The 9,929-nt window shown below is 39.1% G+C and overlaps 1 protein-coding gene across 1 annotated transcript; it reads right to left on the bottom strand.

Moving 5' to 3' along the window:
• Nucleotides 1-8,731: 8,731 nt before the first annotated feature.
• On the bottom strand, nt 8,732-9,676 carry LOC106000359 (olfactory receptor 51I1). The gene has a single exon (XM_013035614.1). The coding sequence runs from the start codon at nt 9,674-9,676 to the stop codon at nt 8,732-8,734; it is 945 nt and encodes a 314-aa protein (XP_012891068.1).
• Between the last annotated feature and the right edge of the window lie 253 nt (nt 9,677-9,929).

The following is a 9,929-nucleotide window of genomic DNA, read 5'->3' on the forward strand; positions in this document are numbered from 1 at the left end:
GGGAAGGGGAAACAAAGGAGGAGGCAACAATACTTGATAAGAAATGTACTCATTACCTTACCCGTGTAATTGTAACCCCTCTGTACGGTATTTTCACAATAAAAAAAAAAAGAAAAGAAAAGAAAAAGAATTTTGCAACTTTGAGGAGGGAAGGGAGGAGTTGGGGAGGTGGGGAGGAAAGGGATGGTAGGGAAAAAACAAAGGAGGGGTAACAATGCTTGATAGGAAATACACTCATTACCGTACTCATGTAACTGTAACCCCTCTGTACAGTATCTTTACAATAAATAAATATATATATATATATATAATAAAATGACATCAATGACTAAGAGATCAGGAAGAAAGATACAAGTTAATATAAATTATCAATACAGTAAAGCAACACAGCATAACCCAATGTAATGTAATGGATGTAGCACATAAATTAAATTTGTAATGCTTCAGTAGTAAGAGACAAGACAGTTACAATTAGAATGAGAAGGGGAAAAAAACTGGGAGAAAATGAGGGAGAAGGTAATACTGTTCACACAGGAATGTATTCATTACCAGATTTATGTACCTGTAACCCTCTCCATATCACCTTTACAATAGAAAAAAATTAATAGAAAAGCTGAAGTGACTCCAATCATCCATTTGTTCTACAGATCAGTTATATGAATCATTGATGCTGCATCAATTCTTCAGATTATGACTGTCCACTGTTGATGTGAATGGCTTAGACATCTTAGGCTTTTTGGAATGGGTAACTAGGGGCCTTGTAGCAAAGAGAATAGAAAGAACTATGACCATGAAGAAGGACATTGCAACCATGAGTGGCCTGCATTCCTCCTGGCCTCGCCCTTCACACATGGCTCTGCTGTGATCCTGTGCACAACATCTCTCTGCTTCTCTCACAACTAACAATTTCTCTTGCAGTTGAAATAGGATTTTGTCCATCTTATTCACACATTTCCTTTGGATCCACCTTTAGAGATCAGGAGTTCTCAAGCTTGATTGCACATTACAAAAATCCCAGAGCCAGGATAATTAAATTCAGATTTTTGGGTGTGGTACCCAATTTTTAATATTTCAAGCCTTGTCAGTCAAATGCAGTGTTGAGCTATATTCTGGAATCATTTTTGTGATATTCTAGTCACTTTACAGTGACAATCTTTTAGGCAGAAATGAAATTTGCAAGCATGCTCTATGTTTATACCTTTCTTTTCCACCTCAGTCTGGAGTACAACTTCATATTTCCATGTACAGGGCTCTTCAGCATGCTGAAAAGTCTCTAAAGAAATGTGAATTTATCTGAATTTCCATAATGTTTATTGTATATATGAACATGATTACCTAATGCATGAATAGATAAAAACATTTCTTTTTTTAAAAACAAGAAAGATAAGAAAAGAACACTGGGATTTGCTCATAATATTCCACATGCTACCCATAGATATCTAGATTTGAGAATACTGTTGGAACTTCCTAAATTTTCAATCATGCTTCCAAAGAGAAAAATTCACCTATGGTATTCTTACCAAACTTGTCACCATGCTCAATGTGAGCACTCACAGTGAATAAATTCAGGTTATATCTAAAAGCCACTATTCCCATTAGATGTCCCTGACCTACAAAGAGCACTCTTATCTTAGGGTTAAGTCTGTTTTCACTACAGGCTTTGTTAAAGGAACAGCAGTACAATAAATCTTAATCAGGTTATCACAACCATCTTCATGATATCTGTAGTTTCCTTGCAAAATACCTTTCTATTTTTTTTATCCATTTACTTGTTTATTAGTTAATGTCTGTATCCCCTAATAGAGTGTAAACACCCCATAGAAAAGATCATTTATGTTGACTTTTCCTAATAGATAGTCAATACTAACACAAGTTCAAATACATAGCAGATTGTGAGAACTATAAGTAAATAGATATGGAATTGAAGTTTTGATCCTGAAAGCTTCTAAAGCTACTTCTCAAAATATCTGACTTACAGTTTCCACACCAGGTGAGTTCCTTTGTCAAGATAACCCATAGGAAGCGATCATAATGGGTATCAGCAGTGTCACATTTATTTCACAACAGTGTTTTATAATAATACTTATGCAGAAAAAGAAACCAATCTTCTCATTTACAACTTCAGATTTCTCCTAGTTTATGAAGATGATATTCATGCTTGGCAGAATATTACATTATTTTGTCGGTCGTAGGGCCTGAACTCTGGGCCTGGGCGCTGTCCCACAGCTCTTCAGCTCAAGGCTAGCGCTCTACCACTTGAGCCACAGCACCTCTTTGGCTTTTTCTGTCTATGTGGTGCTGAGGAATCAAACCCAGGGCCTCATCCATGCAAGGCAATCGCTCTACCACTGAGCCACCTTCCCAGCCCAAATAGTACATCTTTTAAAACTTATTTTGTCACCAATTGGCAACCAATCTGCTTCTTTATCCAATATAGAATAATTCTGCTAGTATTTTATTCTTCTTTTAGTATTTTATTATTTTGTTGACTATATCTTCATTCAGCATTTTCATAAATGTCACAAAACCCAGTGAATAATTTATCTACATAATATATTTGAAATTAATCCTAATAAAATGATAAAAGACATTTACCTTTATGTCTGTGTGCCTTGTGTGTTTTTTTTATTTTTTTGGTCATAGGGTTTGAACTCTGGGCCTGGGCGCTGTCCCTCAGCTCTTCAGCTCAAGTCAAGTGCTCTGCCACTTGAGCCACAGCACCAGTTCCAGTTTTCTGGTGGTTTACTGGAGATCAGAGTCTCACAGATTTTCCTGCACCGGGCAGGCTTTGAACCACAATCCTCAGATCTCAGCCTCCTGAGTAGCAAGGATTACAGGTGTGAGCCACCAGTGTCTGGCTTGTGTGGTCTTTTAATGTCAAGATTGTATCTGATTCTCCTTACCTCACAAGATTTCCCACAGCTGGGATGCACAAACGTGTTCAAGAAAAAATAAGGATAGATCAGACATGTTGGCTCATGCCTATAATCTCAGCCACTTGCCCAAGGGTAGCCCTGACAAAAGCACAAGACTCTATCTGAGAAAGTAAACCACAGCAAAAAAAAAGGACTGGAGCATGGTTCATGTGATAAAACCCTTGCCTAACAAGAGTGAGTCTCTGAATTCAAATTCCAATAATGCCAAAAGCAATAATAAAAGCAAGAATGTACTAAATGAACAAACATACAAATTGACTGCTTGGTCTAGATTGAACCTTACTTAACAAGAGGAAAGCACAATAGAGTGGGAGGGGATGGGTAGGAGAGGAAGTAAGGGGTGATTGGTGAATATCATCGATAGAAGATGGGCTTTAAACAAGGCATATTATTTTTCTCAGACCCAAAGCTATGATGACATAAGAAGCATTTAGACAATGGACAGAAGCAAACAAAGACAGGATTCCACCTTAAGACAAGCTAAAGGAAGGATGCCAGCATCTCCTGAATTGGGGTGAAAAGCCCTTTCAGCTTTCCTCCTAACCCCAGGCCTGATGTTCCAAGCTGTCAAGCCCTTTCCTGTTCAGCAACAGAACTTCAGGTGACACAGAGCAGAGGCCAGCTGTTGGCGCCTAGCATGTACTCATCCATTCTGACAGCCCTCTCTGGAAGTGGCTGGGAGATCACAAAGGCATTTGAACGATTATTTCTTTTTGTATAGAACACCAACGTGAAAATGAAATACTTTTTGGCTTCAATTTCTGTCATGGCTAAACCAAAGTGTCAACTATTCAAATGTACACAGACATTGATAGAAATTCACTCAAAGATACAGACACGTAATTAAGAGAGGCTCAGGAAACCCACACAGAAAGACAAAGAAAATGGTTCATAGGAACCAAGTACTGCCATCACACCCTGGAGACACTTACAAATTGAAACTCACGTGAGATAGCTTTGGGGGAGTTATAATTGGATTATCACAGGACCAGAGCTCAAAATGGATCCACAGTGGTTCTCAGGCAGGTGCTATACAAAGAGATGCAGATTTTATACTCTGAGTGCAAGTTCTCAGACGCCAGAGTCTATGGGGTCCTGCTTTGTCTGAGTGTAAGGCTGTTCTTTATGAGGAAAAAGAAAAAGGAGAAAAAAATCCCCTCTGGGCTCCATGCCAGCATGCCAACACACATGTACATACACACATACACACACACACACACACACACACACACACACACACACACTTATCCTGCCTCAAAAATAAAACTGTTTGCCTGAAATCCAGGACCTTGATTTCTGAAGTCTGTCTTAAAACCCAGATTCCAGATAGAATCTAAAGTTCAGTGTATGACAGGCAAATTCCAAGGTTCAAATATCAGAGAATAAGTCCTGGATGCCAAAGACAATCCAGAATTTCAGCAATAGAGGATACAACCTTGGCTATTTAAATGTATTTATCCCTGTTATTCCCTAACCAATTCCCACTTCCCTTACCTCCCTCTCAACCCTACCCCAAGCTCCAGAAGTTCAGGGATTCTTTTCTAGAGAGTCATTCCAAGACACTGGAGTGATATGGGGTGCAACGTTGCCTGTACCTAGTTTTAAGCCCTAGCTTGATACATAGCTTCATGATTTTACTTTACCTCCTCACCTTGGAGTCTTATTTTAAGTGGTGTATTATTATCTATAAGAGATGGGGATACAAGTGGAAAGATGATCATAATTAGTTTCTTTGTTGTTTGTTGTTTTTTTTTTGGTTTTCTGGTGGTTTATTGGAGATAAGTCTCACAGACTTTCCTGCCTGGGCTGAGTTTGAACTGTGATCCTCAGATCTCAGCCTCCTGAATAATTACAGGCATGAGCCACCAGCACCTGGTGAGAAGAACATTTTTAAAAGTAACTTAAGTCTTCAAAAAATGTCAACATGTTCATTGAAAATTTTATAACCAACTTTGGCAAAAATATGTCATATATAATGCATCATCTACCTTAATTAACCTAGTAAATGAAGACTTTCCTTCATTTACTAGACACATCTTGAACATCCCTGACATAAAATAATGTATAGTTTGACAAAGATAAGGAGTAAATTTGAACAGAAAAATGTAAAATATTTTTTAAAATTTTATGCACACATAACAAATATATGTTTTTATTAGATATTCAACTTTCCAGTCAACCATATAAATCAACATGAAGCCTCAAATTGAAGATGGATTAGTAAATTTAATTATTTTGGCTTGTTTCATATAACCACACTTTTTGAATTGGAATTTCAGCTGCAATTCTCTTGGAAAACTAGTATATTTTATAGTATCAATTTTTCTATTTTCTTCTACTCTAATGGAAAGTGCTATATTTTGGTTGAAACTTCTCTCAAAATTCTGTTTAGTCCTAATTCTAATACTCCAGAATGAGAAATTTTGAAATATATTTTTTCCAAACATAATAAAATCATATGAAATTATGCTGGAGTATAAGGGTTCATTAATCTACTAGGACTGGAGTTCTCAGTATAAAAAGGAAATTTGGACAACTGGGAGAATATGAGCATTATGTGAAGATGAAGGTTGAGTGATGCTTGTATGAACCAAGAAATGGTAGCTATTATACGCAAACAGAAGCAAATAGGGAAGAAGCAGAGAAGCAAAATTTCCAGGTACAACTCACTCATTTCTGGATCCCAGATTTCTGTCTCCCAGAACTGAGACAAACACTTTTGCTTAAGTATACCAGCTTGTGGTAGGATCTACGGAGATCTAAATTGTTTCTCCTTGTATCTGATACCTAGAGTTTATTGTCACTCAGTACTAAACTGGAAAAGATCAAGTACCGTTCTTTCTTTCTTTTTTTCTTTTTTGATATGTGTATATCTCTTTTATTTATTTTTTTATTTTTTTTATTTTATTTGTGAACATACTGTACAGAGGGGTTACAATTACATGGGCAGGATAATGCGTACATTTCTTACCAAGCATTGCAGCCTCCTCCTTTTGTTTACCCTTCACATCCCTTCCCAGCCTCCCCCCTCCCCCCCCATCCCAATCCTTCTCCTTCCCTCCCTCCCCCTCCCTCCCCCCCCCACACCGACATTGTTTGTTGTTTGTTTTTAACTGAATTTAGCACACATGAGAATGTATCTCATCGTAGGTTCTGCTTTGGGTCCCCCATTCCCCCAACATGTTTTTGCTTCCAATACCTGTCACTCCTACTGAAGATCTCATTTAACCCTTCTTCATTTTAGTTTCAGGTAGAGTAAGACTCTGTGAAGGGAAAGAGAGGCAGGAACATACTCTCCCTTTTCTGTCAGCTTATGGAATAGGTGTGGGAGGCAAACAGGACAATTATGAAGTATGAAGTAACAGAGGAGCCTTTTGAAAAGAATACCTATGCCTTCTATGATTGGTACAGGATTGGATGAGTCACAGGTAATGAAGTTGTATCAGGACATGGAATTCAGAATAAATCACTGTCATGCATGAGGCCACAGAATCACGGAGAAAGGAGACCTAAATGATGCCTCAGATTGGTAATATGTCTCTGGCAAGGAGTTGAGACATTTTAGAAGCCACAGAATGAAACGACTAACTATATCCTTACAGGTAGCAAAAAGAAGAAAGAAAGAAAGAAAGAGAGAGAGAGAAAGAAAGATAGAGAGAAAGAAAGAGAGAGAGAGAAAGAAAGAAAGGAAGGAAGGAAGGAAGGAAGGAAGGAAGGAAGAAAGAAAGAAAGAAAGAAAGAAAGAAAGAAAGAAAGAAAGAAAGAAAGAAAGAAAGAAAGGGAGAGAGGGAGGGAGGGAGGAAGGAAGGAAGGAAGGAAGAAAAGAAGAACCAGATTTCAGTTCCCTCATTTATTAGTCATTGGATTATTTATTAGCCATTTGATTATTTGATTAGTCAGTTAATTAAAACTTAGTGTGCCAAACCCTAAAATAGAAATAGAATTTTAGCTATGATTGTAATATATCTTTTTTGTACCTTTGAAATGTCCTTTTCCAAGGTTCTATTAAGTGAGTGGCTAAATCATGAAAGCCTAAATATTCCTTCTGGTAGTAATAATTGAACAACATATGCACACATCTCATAGAAAAAGTTTACTGTAAGTGTTCCAAGTCATCTGTAGGGAAAATAGGAGTCTCTTTCCACAGCAACATTTTAGCAGAAAACAGAATGTGTGCTCTGTAATGTAGTAGTGAAACTTTCTACAGTGGAGTAAAGCAGAAAGTTCTCAAACCAGGTTCTTGTCAGAGGACTGGTACACACTCAACCTCCAGTCACAAACTACTCTTGTCTGATCTCTTATCTTATAGCAAAACATTTGTTTTCTGTTAAGTTCTATATACCCAGAGAGCAGCCCTAAAATTGGAATTGAGATGAATTTTGAATGTCAGACAGTTGCAATAGCAGAGTAAGAACTGGGAGGAAAGGAAATGCTTCACATTATTGGATAATGACTGAAGTGGCTGAAGACTCTCAAATTATTCCGAAACTATCTGTCTTCTACCTCCATCAGTTCACAGGAATGGTAAGGCTACATTGTCTCTCAAGAGTCTGAGTATTCGGCTTCCTAGTTTTAGTGTGCCTGGAGGTAAATCACAGTTCTTCCTCCAAAGGAGTTTCCTCCAGGTCTTCAATATTCGTACCATATTCTTGTTTATAATGTACTTGGTATTCCTCTGGATAAGCAATCTCTTAAGACTTTGTCTCTCAAGCTTCTCAATGAGAAAACTTCCTCTTTATCCATACAAAAGTAATAGCAACTTTCCCACATATTGTAACAATATTCTAGGTTAATGAGTCAGAATAAGTTGGGATACCTGTTGAAATCCAAACTCCTGGATCCTGCTTCCCGGAATTTTTGGTATGGGTAGTCTGAGAAAGGTCCCTAGAATTTACATGACTAACAAAATCCCAAGTGTTGCTCAAGGTGCTAGTCTGAGAATCAAACATTGAGAACCATTTTTTCCAAACTTGTGTTGTCTATGTGTCTGTTTACTCTTGTCGTAGGGCTCATAGATAAGCATCTAATACCTGAGAGATATTAGAAAAGGGAAGCGAATGCTTCTCAAGCTTTAGTCGCTCAACATCTTAGTAAAGGCAGTGCTCATTCAGTAGTGCGGCACCTAATATTGTGTTCTGTAGCAAGCTACCAGATATACAGTGCTATATGGTTCAGTGTGAAGGCTGTAAACACTTTATCCTAAAGATTTGTTCTAAGAAAGTTTGATCTGCAGAGACTACTACCTCCTTTCTCCTTGCCATCCTGAACCCGCTATTATATCTAATCCCTCTTATTCTTCACAAACTATTTCATAGCCACCTATAGAACTTGTTTTCATTTCTACGAACCAAATAGATCTTCCTCTTGAATTAAAACAGCAAGACCCCATAGCATTTTTGTCTCTCTTGTTGATAACAGAATTGTTCTCAAGAGCATCTGTTGTATTTTCCTACCTTTTCAACTTGTCATATATATCTAGTAGTTTAGTATTGTATGTTCACCATTGTAACATTCGTAGCGTAAGAATTTTCACAGTGAATTTTCAACAAAGCTCTACATCATTTTATTGAATTAGACATTGTACTATATTTCATTATAAACTCCTCCCTATACATACAAAGTGGATTTCATTATGATATTTTCTTACATGCATAGAATGTACCTTGATCACATTTTCCCCCTGTCGTAGATACTCTTTAATTGGTATCAAACTCATAACTCCCAAGAGTCTGGATCTTCTTTATTTTAGCATGCTTGGAAGGTGAATCCAGTTTCCTCGAGGCCTGAGGCCTTCCTCAGGTTTGGGATTTATGGAAGATCTTGAGGATCCCTCTGCGGATCTCTTTGGTCTTCACACTGTATATGATGGGGTTTAGCATGGGAGGTACAAACAGGTAGACATTGGACATCATGACATGAACGACAGCTGGAGCCTGTTTCCAGAAGCGGTGAATCATAGAGACAGCGATGATGGGCACATAAAAGGCCAGCACCGCACAGATGTGTGACATGCAAGTGTTCAGGGCCTTGAGTCGCTGCTCCTGGGAGGCGATGGCCAATACAGCCCTCAAGATCAACGCGTAGGACAGAAGGATGAAAACCGAGTCCACGCCGTATGTGAAAATGACCACAAAGAGTCCGTAGATGTTGTTGACATGAATGTCACCACAGGCCACTTTCATGAGATCGGGATGGAGGCAATATGAATGATGCAAAACATTGCCCTTGCAGAATGGTAACCTTTTCACCAGGAAGGGGAAAGGAAAGAGAGTGATGAAACTCTTGGCAAGGATCCCCAAGCCCATGGCCAGGATGCGGCTGTTGGTGAGCACTGTGGCATAGCGTAGTGGGTCACATATAGCCACAAAACGATCAAAGCTCATGGCCAGAAGGATGCCTGATTCCATGAAAGAAAACGTGTGAATGAAGAACATCTGCACCAGGCAGGCATCGAAGCCAACGTGGCGGTAGTTGAAGCAGAAGGTAGCCAGCACCGTTGGAAGTGTAGAAAAGGACACGCCCAGGTCGTTCAGAGAGAGCATAGAGAGGAAGTAGTACATGGGCTGGTGAAGAGCAGGCTCCCGAACCACCAGAGCAAGGATACTGAGGTTGCCTAAGATGGAGATCAGGTAGAGGATGCAGAAGATCAGGGAGACCCAAGCCTGGCCTGTCTGCATCCCCGGAATGCCTGTCAGTTGCAGTGTGGCTGGCTGGAAGGGAGTGCTATTGAAGCCCAGCATGGCAGGCAGGAGGGAGAAATAGAGAAGGGTTGAGTCAGCCCAAGGAGGGTGCGTCAGGGGAAGATCTTCACTTGATTTCTTTCAGATATCCTGTCTCCACCACAAAAGCTCAGAGATTGAAATTGTGTGTCTGTGTTTCTGGCTCCCCTTTCAGACTCTGATTTGTTGGAGGAAGGAGATGGATTCCACTTGTTTCTATACAACCAGGGCCCAGCATATTTTCTTTGCCATAGTGGAAACTCTGTCATCAAAT

This window comes from Dipodomys ordii, unplaced genomic scaffold, assembly GCF_000151885.1.
Source record: "Dipodomys ordii isolate 6190 unplaced genomic scaffold, Dord_2.0 Scaffold216, whole genome shotgun sequence".
NCBI lineage: Eukaryota > Metazoa > Chordata > Mammalia > Rodentia > Heteromyidae > Dipodomys > Dipodomys ordii.